The sequence below is a fragment of the Hesperophylax consimilis genome, unplaced genomic scaffold (assembly GCF_061612785.1).
Source record: "Hesperophylax consimilis isolate HC1 unplaced genomic scaffold, BYU_Hcon_1.0 scaffold_42, whole genome shotgun sequence".
Taxonomy (NCBI): domain Eukaryota; kingdom Metazoa; phylum Arthropoda; class Insecta; order Trichoptera; family Limnephilidae; genus Hesperophylax; species Hesperophylax consimilis.
Genome location: NW_028301272.1, coordinates 316,731 through 338,378, shown reverse-complemented (window position 1 = coordinate 338,378; position 21,648 = coordinate 316,731). Strand labels below are relative to the sequence as shown.

The window sequence follows — 21,648 nt, the reverse complement described above, 5'->3', positions numbered from 1 at the left end:
TTCATGTGCGTGTCTACAGTTATCCCCAAATATACATATGTTTGCACCAGTTCGATGTTTCCACATTTACAGGGCTGTGTAAAATTGTGTATACACTCAAATGTATGCGACATTAATAATTAAGTATAATACTTTTTTATTTAATAATACCTACAAAGGTGCGATGGTATATTTATTGTATTTCGGAATAATTTGTATTTTTTCGTAGGTTTGATATTAGTAGTTGGTGAGTTTTCCATTTTCTGTACGAGGTGTCTCTTATTATTTTTTTTTTAATATAATTAAAAATTTCATTGCAGATGGCATTTTTGGGGTTGAAACCCGAAAGAAGTCAGAAAGCGAATCATCTTTTTTTTAATTTTTTTTGAGTTTATTTTATAAATGTCAACGCAATTTTGTTTAATTATAGCTACGTATGTTTTTATCTATACGGTTTTGGGATATTATATTGCGTAGCGCCCTTCGTGGCAGCAGGACGCGTCCTAACGCTTCCTCCAACCGCTTTGTGTTTTTTTTAGTATTTTCAAGGGAAATGAGGCAACATCCCTTTGAAATTATTTTTAAAATCAATCAATCAACATTTAAACTTAAATAAAAATAAACTTAATAATTATTAGAACTTTATAATATGTGATTTGAGTGCAGTGTTTTAAAGTGAATATTCGGAAATTCTCTCAAAAATATTGGACATAAGAAACGAGCGGCGATCGGTAAATGCACACCATATGTTTTCAACAATATTCTCGAAAACTGGGCAAGTTTTGACCCTGGCGAGTTTTTTTACTAAGTCCAGGGTAATTTATTACCCGACCGTCGCTTTTTATTGCGAGCAGAATGCACCACTTCAACAATTACCAGGAACAGGATTACATGGAGATAAATGATGGATTTGCCAAACGTCACAGCGGTGCTGCCAGGGTCTCCTATCTATGTGAGGTGTCAGCGCTTTATTAGCAGCAGATACATACCTGGGCGCTGTTGTTGGACGGGGCGGACTCTCTTACTGCAGCAACTGGTCCAGTTCCTTCACCACCTAGGATTCTTGCTGCAGAGTCTCCATCTTCTATCTTCGTAGAACGTCACAGCGGTGCTACCAAGGTCTGGTATCTGTGAGAGGATAGTGTGTCAGCGCTTTATTAACAGCAGACACACAGCGCTTAATTAGCAGCAGACACATACCTGGACGGATGACGAACCTCGTGCTGGCACTGGTGGACGCGGTGGACTCTTTCGCCGCAGCAGCTGGCCCAGTTTCTTCACCACCTAGGATTCTTGCTGCAGAGTCTCCATCTTCTATCTTCGTGTCACCTGTTCCTATATTTCATTTTACTTAACTTAACTTCACTCTATTTTTGTAATATTTATATTTTCTGTAATACCTGCATCAACTGTAAAGCGCCCCTGAGGTGATATCTCACAAAAGCGGCGCTATACAAATTATCCAATAAATAATAAATGAATAATAATAATAATATCGAAGTATTTTCTTTAAAGTTTTTTGTAATTGCACTACCGTACGTAATGTTAAGTGCTGACGCAAATAAATCCGCTTTAGTGAAATCACAAATACAAAATGAAAGTATATAAAAATGTGATCTATGCATGCGCGTGTAACATTGCCGGCTACTAGTGCTTCCTTGTTACATCGCTGATACACTTTATTAAATAATAGCTAGGTAGTATATTTTCGAACGAATTATTAACAGGATTTTGAGGATTTGATAAATCTAAATTAACATATTTTCCACCGGGTTAATAACATTTCATAAGTTGGATGAGATTTCATTAAGAAACAGCAATTTACTGAGGTTTGTAGGACGGTATATTGCTAAAATGTTTTTTTGTTATATTATTAAGTTATGATACCAAATACGCTTTTACAATTGTTTGTTTTTAGCGTTTTTTGTATAAAAGTGATTTCATCCCTAACATATAGTTATAAAACGCTTTTTTTTGTTCGACAATAGTTGTAAGATTTGTAACCAGGAATTTTGTAGAGACAAGTTAGGTCATTTGTAATTGCTGTTTCACATAACATCAAAAGATGTATATACTTCCAGAAGGTATTAAGATAAATGTTAAGAGTGTCCCAGTATTTGCAAATAGATCTCAATTTCAACTGTACAATGTTGTCATATTCCTTATTACAATTTTTATTATTATTGTGTGTTTTGTCCTCCAACCATTTTGTAGATTACTAGTAACGCAGGCTGGTTTGGAGGCTGGAATGGCTGGGTCTTAGATGAATAATTGGTAAATAACATTTCTTTAATGTCTAATAATAGATTTGTTACTTTATCTCATGCATTAATAAGCCAGTGATTTTGCAAAACGAACGACATTTTCCGAAAAGTTGTGCATTTTCACAGCTTATCCGACACTTTAGAGGCCGCGACAAAAGCAGCGGCTTTTGTTTACCGACTGTCGGAACATATTCTGACCGTGCTCGCAAATATCGCTAACTGGCCATAGATGACGGATTTCGTCAGTATCGTATTGACGTAGGGCTTTCTCGATTGTCCGTGCTAAACCTCCAGAAGGATGATAAGGGGAGACTTTTGTTAACCGACTGTCGGAACATATGTACCGTGCTCGCAAATATCGCTAACTGGCCATAGATGACGGATTTCGTCAGTATCGTATTGACGTAGGGCTTTCTCGATTGTCCGTGCTAAACCTCCAGAAGGATGATAAGGGGAGACTTTTGTTTACCGACTGTCGGAACATATTCTGACCGTGCTCGCAAATATCGCTAACTGGCCATAGATGACGGATTTCGTCAGTATCGTATTGACGTAGGGCTTTCTCGATTGTCCGTGCTAAACCTCCAGAAGGATGATAAGGGGAGACTTTTGTTTACCGACTGTCGGAACATATTCTGACCGTGCTCGCAAATATCGCTAACTGGCCATAGATGACGGATTTCGTCAGTATCGTATTGACGTAGGGCTTTCTCGATTGTCCGTGCTAAACCTCCAGAAGGATGATAAGGGGAGACTTTTGTTTACCGACTGTCGGAACATATGTACCGTGCTCGCAAATATCGCTAACTGGCCATAGATGACGGATTTCGTCAGTATCGTATTGACGTAGGGCTTTCTCGATTGTCCGTGCTAAACCTCCAGAAGGATGATAAGGGGAGACTTTTGTTTACCGACTGTCGGAACATATGTACCGTGCTCGCAAATATCGCTAACTGGCCATAGATGACGGATTTCGTCAGTATCGTATTGACGTAGGGCTTTCTCGATTGTCCGTGCTAAACCTCCAGAAGGATGATAAGGGGAGACTTTTGTTTACCGACTGTCGGAACATATGTACCGTGCTTGCAAATATCGCTAACTGGCCATAGATGACGGATTTCGTCAGTATCGTATTGACGTAGGGCTTTCTCGATTGTCCGTGCTAAACCTCCAGAAGGATGATAAGGGGAGACTTTTGTTTACCGACTGTCGGAACATATGTACCGTGCTTGCAAATATCGCTAACTGGCCATAGATGACGGATTTCGTCAGTATCGTATTGACGTAGGGCTTTCTCGATTGTCCGTGCTAAACCTCCAGAAGGATGATAAGGGGAGACTTTTGTTTACCGACTGTCGGAACATATGTACCGTGCTTGCAAATATCGCTAACTGGCCATAGATGACGGATTTCGTCAGTATCGTATTGACGTAGGGCTTTCTCGATTGTCCGTGCTAAACCTCCAGAAGGATGATAAGGGGAGACTTTTTCAGAAGAGATTGAACTCAAAAAAAAAACACGCTACCGGTTCTTTTTTGTGGTTATGTGATAATTTTAATTATAATTCTAAAGCTATCGCTCAAAAGAGTATGTCGAAAAAAGAAGGGTAGGTTGTAGAATTTATTGCGCTTTTGTTTGAGTAATTTGAAAGGAGATTTGCAGTATATATATATATATATATATATATATATATAGGTTTATGATACGGCACTTTGTACATCTTAGCGTCTGCAAATAACCGGAACTATTGGATCATTTCGACTTACTTGATCATTGAGCACTTACTTGATCATCGACAAATTGAGATTTAAATGCCATTTTAATCGTCTCGGCGAGACGAGATCAGTGGCATTTTCAACTCAATTTGATGTGACAAGTGCGATTTTCGTGAGCATTAGATATGCTCCTATATGCGATTTTATCTCAGATATTCAACCTGACTTTGTTAATTATTTCTATCGTATGTTAAACTAACTTCATTGATCTCAAAAAGCGACGTTGCCATCGTTATTTGTGTCAAACGCAGGTGTACAAATAATTTTCTAAAGTAATTAAATGTTTTAACAATTGTATGCAAAAATAGCCTCTAAAGTAATATTATTTAGAGCTTATTATCGTACGACATTGCGTATTGGTCTAAACAATATTCGAAAGGAACTATAAGGCTCAAGAATTGTATGCAAAATTAACCTCTAAAGTTATATTATTTAGAGCCCATTATCGAATGATGTTGTTTGCTAGCACAAGGCTGGTTTGTTTGTATTGGTCCATTTGAAGCTAGCTTCAGGTTAGTTTTCTGAAACACTTAATGACTTGTAACTGGCTAACAGATAATATTAAATATTACCGTTATTCAATGTTCGTATATCACGAATCAGTTGACAGGTTGATTTGTTTTTGCGTTTTATTAGCTTTATTACGAAGGAGATTTAATAAAATCTTTCAGCTTTGCGAAATGGATTTTAAATACGGTAAGCTATTACATATTTCTAAATAGGTAATAACCTAAATTGTAAAATATAGAATTAATATAATAAATATAATATTAACAATTTTAATCTATGCTTATCAAATGAGTACAGAATAATTACCGTATTTTATTATATAGGTCATGATTTTTTTCTTTCTTTTTTGAGAACCCAAGCAGTAAAATTATTTTGAATAATAGATATATATTATGTATTAACAAAATTCAAAAAAGCTAACCTAACAACTTGTGGTAAAAATGTCAAATCAAACTAAAGCCATATTCCTATACTAAAATATGCATTTAAAAGCATGTTTTGTTTTCAAACAGTTGTTTCTTAAAATAATTAAGTTAAAACGAAGTTTTACACGTCGGATAATCACCCATTAATTTGTTCATATTCAAATTAAACAAATTCCTTTGTGGAAATAAAATTTGCAAAAACAGAAAACTGCAGGTACATATATGTATGTTTCAATGTGTTTGTTCTTGATATTTTATAGATGTTCCAAGAACCAGTGATTTACGTACATCAATAAACAGTACTGACGACATGATCTCGTCTTCACCCTTTTCGCTAATTTCCAAAGGACAAAGTTTAATCATCAGCAATATGCAGAGCATACTGGGCGAAGAAATTAACCATGAAACTTCCTCAGATTCAGGTAATATTCACTGATAATAATCTGAAATATTACAGAGCTACCTTAGCTTATAGTAAATTGTTATAGGTAATATCAGAAATGCTGCTAATTAAATATTCCGTTGCAAATGCTTAATTAGTCTGTTGTTTTGTCATTATATTAGGTTAGGTTTCATATTTGTGCACATGACTTACTTACTACATTGAGATATTATTATTGGATAAATATATAATATATTATGCTTTATTTTAGAAACCAAAACTGAAGTAATGTTAGAAAGGAGTCCGCCGACGTCCGAAGATGATGATTCACTATACAAACCGAACAACGTTACTTCTTCGATAGAATCAGGTATCTACAGAAAACATGTTTAATACTCTTGAAACAATCAATACGTAACATATAATTTGATTATTATATGGTCAGAGGTGCGGCCCAGAAAGCCGAAGGTCCGGTGCGAGTCCCAGATGTGACCGTATCTTTTCTGTTTCAGATTTTAGATTGAGTGATGCTAATATTGTCTTCATTTAATTAAATAATTTAATTTAATTATAATTATTTTAAAAGCAATAATTATTCGCCTGAAACACTCATCCACATTGAAAAATCTCCTGATAAAAGATACTTTATTTATTTATTTATTTATTTAAACGCCCATAGGGCTTTTACAGATAATAATGTACATCTTTATTTATTTATATATTTTTTTAATTATACAGATCTTATATCTTATATGATAAATATATGTTATACAAAATAATATAAGAAAATATCCGAGTTAACAAAATATAGGTACAAATAATTGAGATTTACATAACGCCAACGGGACTCGAACCCGTGTCCCCTCGATTTCCGGTCGACAGCTCTGACCACTGAGCTATGGCGGCTTATCGCTTATCCGCGAAATAATTCAATATATACTAGTGTTTCATTCAACAATGACTGCTTTCTTATAATTTGAGGTTTTACTAATTAAGTTTAAAGAAAGCTAAATAATGTATTGTTACTTTTTAGATATGAAAATTTCCAACGCCGATGATGAGCAACATCATTTAGAGAAGCAGGAGGCAATCGAAGTGTCATCGACTACAACTCGAAGCACTATTTCTACTAGTAAATGAGCACGAGTGCATGACCGTAAAAACTCATGTCCATATTGTACTAAACTGGTAACGAACATACCTTCAATTTCAACCTTTGATTTAGCGTTTGACCCTGTGCATTTTGATGTTTTTATTAAAGCCGTACAAATAAATAGTGGTTACGATGAAATTACAGGTTCTGTAAAAAATCCTAGCATGTCTCAACGACTTTGTACAATCTTTTATAGCCGTACAAAGTCGTTGAGACATGCTAGGAATTTTTACAGAACCTGTAATTTCATCGTAACCACTATTTATTTGTACGGCTTTAATAAAAACATCAAAATGCACAGGGTCAAACGCTAAATCAAAGGTTGAAATTGAAGGTTTCTGTTCTTTAATAACTATATACACCTTGGCTAAATCCCTCATCTTCGATGTTATATGTGTATTCAAATGGTGTTCCGTGTGATTACTTAATAATAAAGACCCATATGAACATATTAATGGGTCAGACATTGCTATTTTTGCAATATTTTCATTTTTAAATACATGAAATATTTGAGTTTCTTAGAGATTCTGAAATTTCAGAATTGTCTGGGCATAATAATATAGAAGATGATTTTAGTACTCTAACACGATCATGTGGATTTTTCTCAGGTAACGTACTTTTTGTACATTTTAAAGATAATTACCTCTGTTTCTAAAGGATGAGTTGAATTTGCATTTTCTGGCTGTTCTGAAGGATGAGTTGAATTTGCATTTATTGTAGTGTCTGTAAAAGTTGGTTTTCTAAATATTTCAAAAGTATGTTTATTATTATTCTTTCCAATTGTTAGATCTAAAAAAAATATTTTACCTTTGATCTCATGTTCGACTGTGAAGCAGATTTTATTATTAACAGTGTTGGCCCAATTAATAAAGATATCTAATTGACGGTTGGTGCCTTTCCAACATATTAAGATATCGTCTACATATCTGACATAGTATATTATATATTTAGCTAAGGGAGACTTAAGAATAATATTTTCAATATGATCCATAAATATCTCCGCTAGAAGTGGGCTTAAAGGGGATCCCATGGGAAGTCCGTCCAATTGCTCAAAATATGTATCATTAAAAAGAAAATAATTTGTTTGTATGCAAATTTTATGAGCTGGAATAACTCTTTTCTTATTATTGGGTTGACATTAGATTGTTCTAGGATATTTTCAATTATTTTAAGGCATTCTTTAATGGGGATGTTGTTAAATAAGGATTTTACTAAATAAGGAAAATTAATTAGTTGAAAATGAATGCAATTTTTTTTTTAAGTGTGATTTATTTCTCTATTTTGTTAAACTCTGATAATGTCAGTTTGGTATGACGTTTTCCATATTATTTTAAACTGAAATTATGTAAAAATCATTAATTAATTATTTTTTAAGTATGTTTTATTTCAATCGATTTTGCTATTATATATTTTGTTAATATCTGATAATGTCAGTTTGGTATGACGTTTTCCATATTATTTTAAACTGAAATTATGTAAAAATCATTACTTCATTATTTTTTAAGTATGTTTTGTTTCTCTCGATTTTGCTATTATATATTTTGTTAAACTCTGATAATGGCAGTTTTGTATAACGTATTGTATATTTTTTAAACTGCAATTATGTAAAAATCATTACTTAATTAGTTTTAAAGTTTGTTTTAGTTCTGTTGAATTTCCTAATGAAAGTTTTTAAAAATGTCTGAAAATAAATAAATTAAAATGTGAATTTTTTCAAATTTGTTTTTATTTTACCAAACAATGAATTTGTGCAAAATTTTATTAAAACACAAGACTTGTGCAATATGTGGCTATGGTAGATTATACTACAGCTACTGCCGGGTACATTCCAGAGTGGAAGACGTGACTGGTAACCCCATGGGGAATGGCGACCATTCAGGAAAGTATCTTCTAATCTATTTACAATTTGGTACTGCCACCCCGGGAACCATTTATTGGATAACTACACCTCTGCCATAGGTCACCCCAAGTGGTTTGGTGACTGTGCCCGGGTTCATGGGGTGAGGTTTGCTCGGGTCTTGGCGGTGGATGTGTCCTCCAGCTACGTGGAAGGCCGGAGAGACAGGTTGAGGGAAACCTTTCAGGCAGAACTCTTTGGGAACATCGTCTTGCACCGCAGTGGGAGGGATGGATTCATACGTCCGTCACTCCTGGACCCACAGACCCCACCCACCCACCCCTTATCCTTCCTCTCCTTCCCTTCCTTTAAAATACCCTCCACACAGCATCTTCAAAGATGACATAGGCCTGAGGGAAAATATTTTCCTCAGGGCTTCCTGTGTGGAGCTATTGTTAAACAAACAAAAAAATGGCTCAGTAACATAACTAGTTCGAAGGTCGCGGGTTCGAACCCGGCGTGCTCAAATAAATTTTATTTGATTAATTTGTGTTATTTCACAATTAATTAATTAAAATAATATATAGTATATTTGCGGCACGTTCCAGAGTGGAAGATACTACCAGTATCGCCCTGGTGTAAGACCACCATTCAGAATTGAAACGTTGCTCCAAATGGGTTTAGCCGTGTTTAGTGACTAGATCTGAATAGCCAGGTACTTCCCCACCTTCCTCTTTCCCTTCCCCACTTACCCTCAGCCACACAACATCCCCCAATTGGGGATGCCATATTCTCACTGGCTCTAGACGGGAGCAGTTGGGACTCTTGTGAGGTATTCACTATAAAACAATTCACTATAAAACAGTTCTGAATATTTCAATTAATTGAGGTTAATGAGGGCGTACTGTACAGGGCCCGCAAATACTTGAATAGTACACAACTGCTAACCCTGTACAAATCACAAGGGCGCCCCACGGTTGGATTTGGCAGCCACCTCTGGTGTGAAGCCCGAAAATACCTGAAAAAACCCTCGACTCTGTGCAGAAACGGGCGGTCTGTTTGATAGATTCTCCCATCTTAACAAACGGATTGCAATTTTTAGAGCATATGCTTGTTCTACCGGTATTTCTATGGAAGATGCTCCGAGGAACTAGCATCATTAATCCCTTCAGCACCGGAGCATAGTCGGGAAACACGCCAAATGCATGCCCAACATATGTACACGGTTAACATTAGTCGCATGAGAACGGGTCGTTTCTACGACTCGTTTCGGTGTTCAACGGCTCGGCTCTGGATCAAATTTCCGGCCTCTGTGTTTCCTCCCTCATATGACATGGGTCTCTTCAAGACACATGTTCACTCCTTCCTCTCCTCAAAAAGACCCTCCACACAGCATCTTCAAAGATGACATAGGCCCTGAGGGAAATTATTATCCTCAGGGCCTCTTGTGTGGAGTAAATGTAAAAAAAAAATCAAAGATTTATTCCACTAAAAAATAATAATAATATCTTTATTTAGGAAAGTTTACACATTACAACTATACATACATATTATGGTGTACATTGATTTGTAACTTTTATATTTAAGGTTATAAAATTAACAAAAATGAAGAACTATTAATACAAAATATGTATTAATAGTTATTATTATACACCAGCACAAATATTGTGTACAAAAATCGTTTTCTGAAAATCATATAATAGGTATTTTATAATAAAAGGAAAGAAAACAACTCAAATAAATCAGATTTTATAAAATATACTTCCAATAATACTGTAAACACAATACTAATATTATTGAACTTTGGTATTTTAATTGTAAATCAATCTACATTTTCAAATAATAAATTAATGCTATTAAAAAGATAGAATATCTTATAAAAGCCTGTTCTACAAAACTAATTTTAAAATAATTAATTCAACTGTAAACGTAATATAAATAAGTTTTGATTGTATAACTTTACTTTTAAATAAACCCGCAATTTTAAATATTCGCGCCAAACGTTCCAATGCATTACGTATTTTCGAATATTCAACCAACAAATAAATCTGTTCAAGTCCGTCCAAACAGAAGCTCGACAGAAGGACAAAAGATTTGGCAACATTGCATATCAAGTAAGTGCTTTCATAAAAAAGATCAACATGCGTTCATGATTTAATGATGAAAATTTTGTGAGCATATGCATAAAATAGCTGTATATATAATAGCTGACCACATTTTAAATTTATTTCACAAAAAAACATGTTGCCACGTAATTTATAGCGTTATATATCACATGTGAAAGGATGATCAAGAAAGGTGGTTTACTCAAAGATGTTCCAATAAGTGTTGTCCGATATAAATATATATATATATATATATATATATATATATATATATATATAAAGTAAGAAGTTGTGTAATTTTGATTGTAACGAAAAGTCGATTTTATTGTTGGATAAACAATTTTTATGTGTCATTTCAAAATGGAATTGCACCAATAATTAACGGTATATGATAGGCAACATGGTGTTATTTCATGGAAATCAGCTACCAAATAAGTATAAAACTACCTTTCCCATGCCATTCATAATTATATTTTTAATTATCAAAATAATTAAAAAATATCAAGTCTGATATAATATGATTTAAGATTTTCACGGCCAAAAGTATTTTTGTTATTTGTTTTTGGGGTGTTATGCCGTGTTGCGCTAACTCCTTCTTTAGCCAACGTTTCGGACAGCATTGCATTGATGATGGACACTGCAATGCTGTCCGAAACGTTGGTTAAAGAAGGAGTTAGCGCAACACGGCATAACACCCCAAAAACAAATAACAAAAAAAGTCTGATATAGACTATTATTTTTCACTCTGTTGAGTTTTTCGTAATTAATGTAGACATTCGACCATTTTAAATATATAGTTATTCACATAAATATATATTTATTCACAGTAAATATATAGTTATTCACAATAAGTATATCGTTATTCACAATAAATATATAGTTATTCACAATAAATATATATTTATTCACAATAAATATATAGTTATTCACAATAAATGTATAGTTATTCACAATAAATATATAGTTATTCACAATAAAACCCACATTTACAACTTTGATCTATGGTTTATCACATTATAATGATGTTAGACAATGTTTTTCATTGGGGTTGCCTTGTTCTCACTGGCTCCAGACGGTTGGAAGCAGTTGGGACTCTTGTGCGGTTTCACATTAAAAAAGGGCTTGTTGGAGGTTAACGTTTATAAATATAAAGTAATTATTTTGTAAATAAAATTAATTACTAACATAAAATTAAAATTCAGTGGTCCTCAAGTATATAAACATTTGGTTTTATAAATATCGTTCAGTTTCCTTAGTTTATTTTTTTACTCACATAATTTTTTTTAAACATTAAAAAAAATTAAACAGTTAATTTAACTGGGTTCGAAGAAATACATTTTCTCAAACCACCATCAAAACTACAACAAATTACACATTGATTGATAAGAAGAATAAAAACACGTGCGGGGGAGAGAGGGGTTTTTAGGATATTTCAAGAGTTTTCCGTTACGTGCAAAGGCTTTTTACAATTAATGTTATATCGGTCGTGACACATCAAACTAATGTTCTGATATTAATATTTTATTTTTAAAAATTGGTTGCGGACCAAAACTTGCGGCTCAATATCAATCCACGGCATCGTAAGACAGCAGGTGAAGTTGAGACTGATTTATCAGAGACTTTTTTTTTTTAATTTATACCACAAATAAGAATAACTACAAAACATAGAACTTTATAGGAACTGAAAACATATTTTACAAAATTTTTATGGAAAAATTTAAAGTATAGCTGAGTGACAGCTCAAAATGATTGCCACAAAACTTAACTTTTGCACGTGAGGTCCGTTTCCTCTCTCAAAGGCATCAAACTGTGTTTCGTCAGCTTCAACGCAAGGTTATTAATATTTTATTTTCGTCACTCTTTGTTTGCTGATTAAGTAAATACATTAATAAAGCAAAGTTTGAGAGTTGCCTTCCATTTTCATCTATTTTTCCTCACTTTTTAATAAAAATAAACATTACACGTAACAATTTTGTATTTTACACGGAAATGACACCCTTACGGAGAACCTTATGAACATTAAATCTGGTTAACACCCCCTTTACTACTGGCGCGACAAAAATCTGGCTTCGTGACTAGGTTACTTAGGTTCATGTTGTAAATTTGTCCAATCTGTACGGAACAGCCAAACTCTGTACTTTCTTTCTCAAACACTGTAAAATTAAAATGTTAAACATATTGAATTTCTAAACAAGACCAAACATAAATAGAAGCCTTTAATCTTCGTGTTCATACTATTTCTAAATGTCTGAAATGATTAAAACTTTAATCAAAGTTATTTACATCCATCTAATTCAACAGGACACATCTAAATTGTTTTCTGTCGCCCCATTGTTTACCGCCTACAGTAAATGCTCGCGTGCGTGGTGAATTCTGTTATTAGTAATATATTCATTACGCGTGGTGCACCCTCTGGGTGGAGTCCGGAGTCTGCCTATAAGACACAGTGTTTACGCTCTCTCGGCTATCTGCTCTGGGCGCGCCACATCTTCCGGTGGAAATTCCATTTCGCACTTGAGAGGGTTTGACGAAAATACCAATTTGCACGCCCATCGAGCGGCCCGCTATTTCCGAAAAGCAATCACCTTCTGGCGCGACCTTTCTTTACTTCCTTGCCTTAATGTTGCTAGGTCATTTATTACCTCTTTCAATGTGCTGTCGATTCCGCCGGGCTTTTTCATACCTAATCTAACTGCTATTTAGACGTTGACCGTTTTTAAAGGTCGCATATTTTTTTCTGGTATATATCGAATTGTTTCCTTCATTCACCCACCTTCCTAACTTAAGTAAAAATCTATGGATATCAATATTCTAATAAATTACATAAGTCGTGTCCTTTTTAGTACACCCATATTAAGGACGCGGCCGGCGGCGGCGCAGCGTGCGTGACAATAAGTGGTTATTCTGTGGGCAACTTTATTTTACTTGTGTGCTCGACTTGGTGAGTTCCCGGCACAAAAGCTTCATTAAAAGTAGGAAACATTATTAGTGCTGGAGTACATGTGTGTTATATGGCGTAACATGTTCAATGTTCACGCTTTTTTAATATTTGGGCACTTACTATGTTCTGTATTAAAATATTTTACGAAATTCAATTTCAGTGACGTCATACGTAGTCCATTATAACAGCGTGTCACGCGTGCTGCATACATTTTACACATTTTTGGCGACCGGCTTAATAAAAGGCTAAATAAATATTTAAATAGGTACGAAAGCAATTTCAATGAAAAACGACCGCGCGGAACATGACGAAAAAATGACAAATGTCCCGAGTGTGTAAACACACTATTGTAATATACTGTAACCGAGTTTCGGTGGAAATTCCCCTCCAACAAAGATATCCCATGAGTCGGAGTGCGGAGGCCTTATGCGCCCGAACCATTGACGTGGAATACAACTAGGTGAGATAACCACATAACATTATACTTTACCATTCTCTTATATTCAAAATTACACAAGGACTTTTTGTGATACTCAACCTCCCCGTAAAATCACACGCAAAGTTTCCCTCGTACAGAAACACGATTGCCTGTGGAAGAAAGTTTAGGAACGCTCGTGTAACAAATGGCCTGATTGAATTAACAACATCTTTATTCTTTTACATTTCATGTTACCTAAGTTTCGTAAACTCTTGTTTCATGTTACCTATATTTTGTTAACCTAGGCATTGTTAAATCTTATATTTTATGTAATCTGTATATTCTTATATATTATGTAATGTATTCTTGCAGCAGACTCTCCATCTCCGTGTCACCTGTTTCTGTACTTCATTTTATTTAACTTAATTTCAATTTGTAATATTTATATAATTTTTTTTTGTAATATCTGCATTAACTGTACAGCGCCCCTGAGGTGATATTTTGCAAAAGCGGCGCTATAAAAATCATCCAATAAATAAATAAAAAATAAATAAATAAAAAGTAAACTCTTTACTGTTATTGTATTTAAAAAACATAATTGCATTGTATGTAAAAGCCCTATGGGCGTTTAAATGAAATAAATAAATAAATCTTGAAATGGTTCTGTCGGGAATTGGAATAGCTTAAGATAATATTTAAGACAGCGTAAATATGTGAAAAACCAAGAATGTTTGCCAAGATAGAGACTTGACTTGGCGATATTCCCCGATTTTAATGTAATAACATTATTTAGATAAATTTCACAGCGCCATTTTGTGAGAAAGTGAACCACGACCCCACTTAGAGACCTCCTGGGTTCTCACTGCCTCATAAACTCAGTGACCTTTTTGTCAATAGAATTTGTTGTCAAAAAATATGTGAAAAATATGTAAAATTTATCTATAGGCAAATAAATGTTTCATTATTATTAAATGCCCGTTCCGTTCAATCCCTGGCCGGATTGATAAGGTCCGCAGGGCGACGCCTGGCATGAGACTGGAACGCATACCACGGACTTAGATGTCCCCTCTGACCCCCCACCATGCCCATTTCGCCGCTGTTTGGCAAAATAATTTATGTATAAATTTTCTGGAATAAATTAATCCCATTTTTTTAATTTATCAGCGTTCGCATTTAATGACAAAGTGGAATAGTGTTTGGCTTATTCCGAGTGACCGTTTCTTTCAAACAATCAAGAATTTTAATGGAAACACATTATTTTTGTTACGGAGACCTCCTCAGATGGCTCTCATCCTACACAACAAACCACAGTCAAGCAGTAGTTTTAGGTGGCTATAAATCGAACCGGGTAACCGTACCGTCGGGAGTACCCCAATGGTCATCACCGCGACCATTATTATTTAACATACCCATACATAAATTACATTGGAAAATTCTTTCACCACTTCAGAACTTTATTATATGCAGATGATATGAAAATATTTTCTCCTTTCAAGTGCACTGATGATTGTACCCGTGTACAAGAAGATAGAAAGAAACTACTACTAACTTCTTAACAAGAATAGATAGAAAGAATTCAATTAAGGGTGCCCATCAGCCAAACCAGACGAAACCACATATTAAACATCCCTCATTGTCCAACACTAACTCAAAACAAAATACATTCATTCACCGGTCTTCCCATATTTCAACAATTCGTACAACACATTTGACTTATTTAACAGAACACCTCGCATTTTTTAATCCAAAATCAAAAAATAATAGAATCAGAACAAAATCAAGAAAATAGCATGTTACTCATAACATAGACTATATCCATCCCACACCCATCCCTTCTTCTATCCCATACCACTCCCTTCCTCTATCCCATCCCATCCCCATAGGCCAATGTAACTTTTTTTGTTTTATATTCACTAAATAATTAAGATACATCAGTGGAAACCTATTATTGGTTGTATTTTACTTTACTATATCGCTATACATTATAAAATATTACAACTGTTGGTTTTCCAAATAAAACAAAATATCAATAAAATAAGCAATATTGTAATTATTGAAGAGTAAATAAATATGTAATACGTGTTTTATACTGTAGAGTTTCCCATTTGTAATGACACCAAATTAACATACTTATGGTATTTTTTAATGAAATTATTATTAAAAAAAATCCATTCCATAATTAGCGAAGGGAAAGGAAGTGCAGAAGATGGTGGAAATACAAAAATATAAACGATTAAAAGTTAGCTTTAAAAGTGATATTTTATAGGTGAAACCTGAAACACATTTTTATGTTACGTAAACTTGAAAGTGAAATTGGACAGAGCTGATTTGGGTGGTGGATAGGCGTCACTTTCGCGGTAATTTAAGTATGCTTTTGATAAACATGATTTACTCAGGGTTACGAGCAAGTTTGGCAAGTTAAATAAATAAAATTCTATAAACTAGAAAAACTTAAGTTCATGTGAGGTGTTCATTTTTCAATGTTGACTTTCTCCGTGCCTTTCAAATTTAATCAGAATGAAATGTTTTTGTAGGAGCTGAAGCTGACGCACGCCATCCAGTGGCTGGGCGAGGGCCCCCCGATAGCGGAGCCCCCGTGCGGCTTCCGCGGGGAGAAGTGCATTAGTAAGTCTATCAAAAATACGTCATTTTTATATTGACATTAATCGGAAATCTTTGAGATTTCAATTAAGAGTAAGACTATTTAAACTAAGCTTCTATTTAGATTCTAAACACCCCGCCGCACCCTGCACACCACTACATGAATATATTTATTTAACTACTCTTACCCAAAGCTTTGTTTAAAGTTAAAGATGAACAAAATATAGTTAAAGTTGATATATTTGAAGAATAATAAATATTAAATCATGTTCCCGTGGCAGCATACAGCACACGAACTCGGCATCTGGCGCTCAGATACAGTAAACAATGGAACAACTACTGTAGTGTGATACTACGAACTCTTCACACCACCATCCCCAGCAATACAGTGGCGCCACAAGCAGGAGTTGATTATACCCATAATCCTTTAGGACCTTCCTCTTGTTGAGCTGTACCTGTGCCCCATGCTAGTTGGTTGCTAATAGAGAGATCCCTCACCCCTCAGGTCACACGGGGGAGATCTCCGGCGGAGTGGCGGGCGGCGCGCTGCTGCTGCTGGCCGTGGTGGCCCTGGCGCTGCACCGCAACTGGCGCCACGAGCAGGAGTTGGTTATACCCATAATCCTTTAGTACCTTTCTCTTGTTGAGCTGTACCTGAGCCCCATGCTGGTTGGTTGCTAATAGAGAGATCCCTCACCCCTCAGGTCACACGGGGGAGATCTCCGGCGGAGTGGCGGGCGGCGCGCTGCTGCTGCTGGCCGTGGTGGCCCTGGCGCTGTACCGCAACTGGCGCCACGAGCAGGAGTTGGTTATACCCATAATCCTTTAGTACCTTTCTCTTGTTGAGCTGTACCTGAGCCCCATGCTGGTTGGTTGCTAATAGAGAGATCCCTCACCCCTCAGGTCACACGGGGGAGATCTCCGGCGGAGTGGCGGGCGGCGCGCTGCTGCTGCTGGCCGTGGTGGCCCTGGCGCTGTACCGCAACTGGCGCCACGAGCAGGAGTTGGTTATACCCATAATCCTTTAGTACCTTTCTCTTGTTGAGCTGTACCTGAGCCCCATGCTGGTTGGTTGCTAATAGAGAGATCCCTCACCCCTCAGGTCACACGGGGGAGATCTCCGGCGGAGTGGCGGGCGGCGCGCTGCTGCTGCTGGCCGTGGTGGCCCTGGCGCTGTACCGCAACTGGCGCTACGAGCAGGAGTTGGTTATACCCATAATCCTTTAGGACCTTCCTCTTGTTGAGCTGTACCTGTGCCCCATGCTGGTTGGTTGCTAATAGAGAGATCCCTCACCCCTCAGGTCACACGGGGGAGATCTCCGGCGGAGTGGCGGGCGGCGCGCTGCTGCTGCTGGCCGTGGTGGCCTTGGCGCTGTACCGCAACTGGCGCTACGAGCAGGAGCTGGACAGCTTGCTCTGGAAACTGGACTTCAGGGACATCAAGATCACGGACGAAAAGGAGTCCAACACCACGGTGGGCTCCAAAGTTCAGAGGGTACTTTATATATTTTATTTGTCTAAATTATTTTTTGCACTTTATTTATTTAAAATTCGTTGAACTCTATTAATACATTGTGTATTTAAGATCTTTAGTCTCTGACTAAAATTTCAATGTCATTAAAATTCCGTACTTAAAAAATGGAGTCAGAAGTGAATCCCGAACCCCATAGATACATTATGAATATCAGCACTTAATATGGAACCTCGTTCTTAGGTTCATATAAAACATACTAGTGACGCCGGAGCAGCAGCAAGTAACCTGCAAACCTTGAGAATCTACCAGCACCCTGAGTGCGCATCACCGATGATTTTTTACAACACAAAATTTGTACCTTATAGTATTTCCTTTTCTATTAAAAAATGAACAGTTTCTTGCGTAAATTGTTAATTTCATACTTATTTAAAACATTTTTGTTGTAATTTAAGACATTATACTCTTTCAGGTTTGTAATAAAATTCCTTTAGATCTAAGAAAAAATCTGTAAATAATATGGTTAACACCGTCATAGGATTTTTTCATATATCTCTAACATATAGATTGTACTCCCACGAACCGCCGCTGGTCTGTGGTGTGTAGGATTAATAAATATTCTTATCTTGTGGTGGATGTAGGTAAGGTAAATCCTTGAAACAAGTAGATTAGTTCTAGTATTTGTGAAGAATGTTTTTTGAGCGACTGGGGCCTGGACGGAAGGGTAAAGATTACCAAAAATTAAATAAAAAAGTTTTGATATGAACCGTATGTCAGTGATATATGGAAGTTACCAAAGAAGGACTAAAGACTTAGTGCATTGGAAATAAAATCCTTACGAAAAACGCATGTACGAGTAGGTACGATCTATAATAAATGAGATGATCTGACCTTTATGCGAGGTCCTCAAAAACAAGATCACGAAAACGAGTTTTAGATGATTTGATCAGTCATCGTGCGGTCATTCACGTGTTTTATGTATTTAACAGTTTTAGTGTTTCGACCGGCATTCGTAAAAACTCATCTGAAGTAACAAATAAAATTTAATGTTTAAACAAAATAAAAGTTTAGTATATCACGTAACTTCTCTTGTATCTTAAACGAAATAAGGACGGTTTGTGTTCCCGCATTATGTCGCTTGCAATCACTGTCCGCTTAAAAGTACGAAACAGCCCTTTCATTCCGCAGTGGAACAACCGTCGTTAAACTGACCAAACGCAAACTAACCGCGCCCGCGGGGGGACTCAAATTTACGCCTTTCGTGCTAAAACCTCTGACATTTTAACTGCGCACGGAGCGCAAGGAGTTACTCTCGCTATGCCGAGGTCAATGTGCGGGAAGGTTAAGGCCACCCACCACCGCCCCCCGCCCACTATCCATAACATTAGCATCCCCCTCCGTCATCACGTGAAAGTGAAAGTCCAAACCCTCGCGAAAAAATAATATTTTAATAGATTTATGTGGAAGAAAGGGTGTTTTTACAGCCGGAAGCTCATTATTTTTGTATACACTGAAGGCTTTCGAGGCTTGACGAGCGAAGTTCAGGTTATATTAACTACCTCTAGTTATTTTTACTTCGTCAATAAAACATTTTTCACATCTTTTCATTTATGCATCTTTGGGAATGCCGTGTGGAGGGTAATTTAAGGAAATAAAGGAAAGGACAAAGATATGAGGGATAGGTATTGGGTAGGAACCTGAAAGTTAGTGTGTCCAGGAGTGACGGACATATGAATCCATCCCACTGCGATGCAAGGCGATGGGTCGAGAGAGTCCGACAGGAGAAGTGAACGAGTCTCACTCAACCGGTCTCTCCCGATCTGGCCCGCCACGCAGCTGCATTCTGAACACACCTCACCCGATGAACGCGGACACCCCTGCTAAATGACCAAACGTAGCGAACCACTTGGGGTGACCTATGGCAGAGGTGTTGGTTATCCAAAAATCCGCCTTCCAAAATGAAATAAATGTTGTTTAATTTAACAGCTGATTAACACAAGGGGAGTTTTTACAGAACTGCAAGGGTCTTTAGTTTTTTACAAGTAAGTCTCGCGCTGTTACTCGAGTTCACGGGATACTGAAAATTCGTTTGACTAACGCATACTTTTTTAAAAAAACGATTATCTCTTCCTTCAATTTATTTTACATAATGAGTTTTAGTTTTTGACAGTTAAGTTATTTAAGAGCAAGAGTGTGAGTTAGTCTTTGAATTACAAGGACTCCCTTATATCTTGCGTAATGGTTTTGGGCAAATTTATTAGGCGTCTCTTCCTTCCAAAGGTCTTTATGGGTTCAATTATAGTAAAATCACAGCGGAAGTTCGTGATTCTTTCACAAGATTTCCATCTGATTGATTTCAAAGCTTTGGTGACGTTTTAAAGGTTTCAGTAGATAGTACCAAGTTTAATAACTAGCAGATTTCCGAGATAATTCCCGAAAAAAAAGTAAAATGTCTTCAGGTTATATAAAAAATCGACTTTTTTTAGTATTCAAACGATGTGGAGAGTTTATGAATTTTCATCTGAAGTAGTAATGTGATTTTTTTGCACATCTGAATTTGAATCCGTTAGATAATTAATGGATTTTTTTCTAATTTTAACTAAAAAAAATCACTATTATCCATCGACGTATATTCAATTTTTTCAATTTCAGTGCCGGCAACCCGGGCGTTTATTTATTATTAGTTATGTACATACATGATTTTTCTCCTTACCCTCCTCACTAGACAAAGTCTGTTCTGAGGCTGGTAACTAACAATTTCTAATTACATAAAAACAAATAAGTGGTAAAAAAAAAAAAAAAAATATATGTATTAAAGTAAAAATAATAATAATAAAATAAGAGGAAAATCAGAATTTAAAAACAGAGTAGAAAAAAGAAAATATATAATTTTAGATATTAAGAATATTACTTATCTCTCTTCTTTCTTTGACATTCAACCAGTTTAAAAATCTTTTGAATACCCAATTCAAATTATTAGATGCGACGTAGGTCTTTGTTTGGGCTACAAACTTATTGAATATATGTGGTGCCAAGTAAGATTCATGTTTTTTTGCAAAATTTGATTTGATATATGGTACTTGTAATTGATTGTGTGTGTTTGCTCTTGTGTTTTGCGAGTGAGTTATGAAGTGTGGTGATATTTTTATGCAGTTTTTGTAGATGATCTTCTTTATGAATAGTTTATTTATGTCTAATAGGTTATTGTTGATCATTAGCTGTTCTGCCGGATGTAGATAAGGCTTTCTAAACATAATTCTGATTATTGTTTTATGATTGATTTTAAGTGATTTGAGATGAGTCTCTGCTGCTGCTCCCCATACTGAAATACCATACATAAGAATACTTTGACAGAGTGCAAAATATATATTTTTTAGCTGAGGTAGTGACATAATGTTTCGAATTGTTTTGAAGATGTAAGAGAGTTTCCGTATTTTTTTTGTAATTAGGTTGATTTGGAGATCCCATTTTAAGTTATTGTCAACAGTTAAACCGAGATATTTAATATTTTGCGCATAATCAATTTTGTCACAAACACAGCGTGAGTTAGTTAATGAGGTAACTGTGCAGGGGTGAAGATGAAGTTGTGGGCGACTATCTGGCTGACCAGCTAATGTTTTACTGAAAGTTAAGTATTTAGTTTTAGAAATATTTAGTGTCAGTAGATTATTTATTAGCCATCTATTTACTTCAGTCATCCCTGTTTCCGTGTGTTTAAAGACGTTTTCCCATGATTGGGCTTTAAATAAAATTACAGTGTCATCTGCATAACTGATTACTTTGTACT

The 21,648-nt window shown here is 35.8% G+C and overlaps 1 protein-coding gene and 1 long non-coding RNA gene across 2 annotated transcripts in view; both read left to right on the top strand.

Moving 5' to 3' along the window:
- LOC149408915 (uncharacterized) overlaps window positions 1-21,648 on the top strand; it is a 208,607-nt gene that overhangs the window by 99,582 nt on the left and 87,377 nt on the right. Inside the window, exons 14-15 of the mRNA XM_089650310.1 lie at window positions 16,324-16,414; window positions 17,692-17,885. Coding sequence (XP_089506436.1) covers window positions 16,324-16,414; window positions 17,692-17,885 — 285 coding nt within the window. The remainder of the gene's footprint in view (window positions 1-16,323; window positions 16,415-17,691; window positions 17,886-21,648) is intronic.
- On the top strand, window positions 4,165-6,591 carry LOC149408918 (uncharacterized). Its single transcript, XR_016305347.1, has 4 exons — window positions 4,165-4,714; window positions 5,214-5,375; window positions 5,607-5,705; window positions 6,369-6,591. It is a non-coding gene; the product is annotated as an uncharacterized LOC149408918 (long non-coding RNA).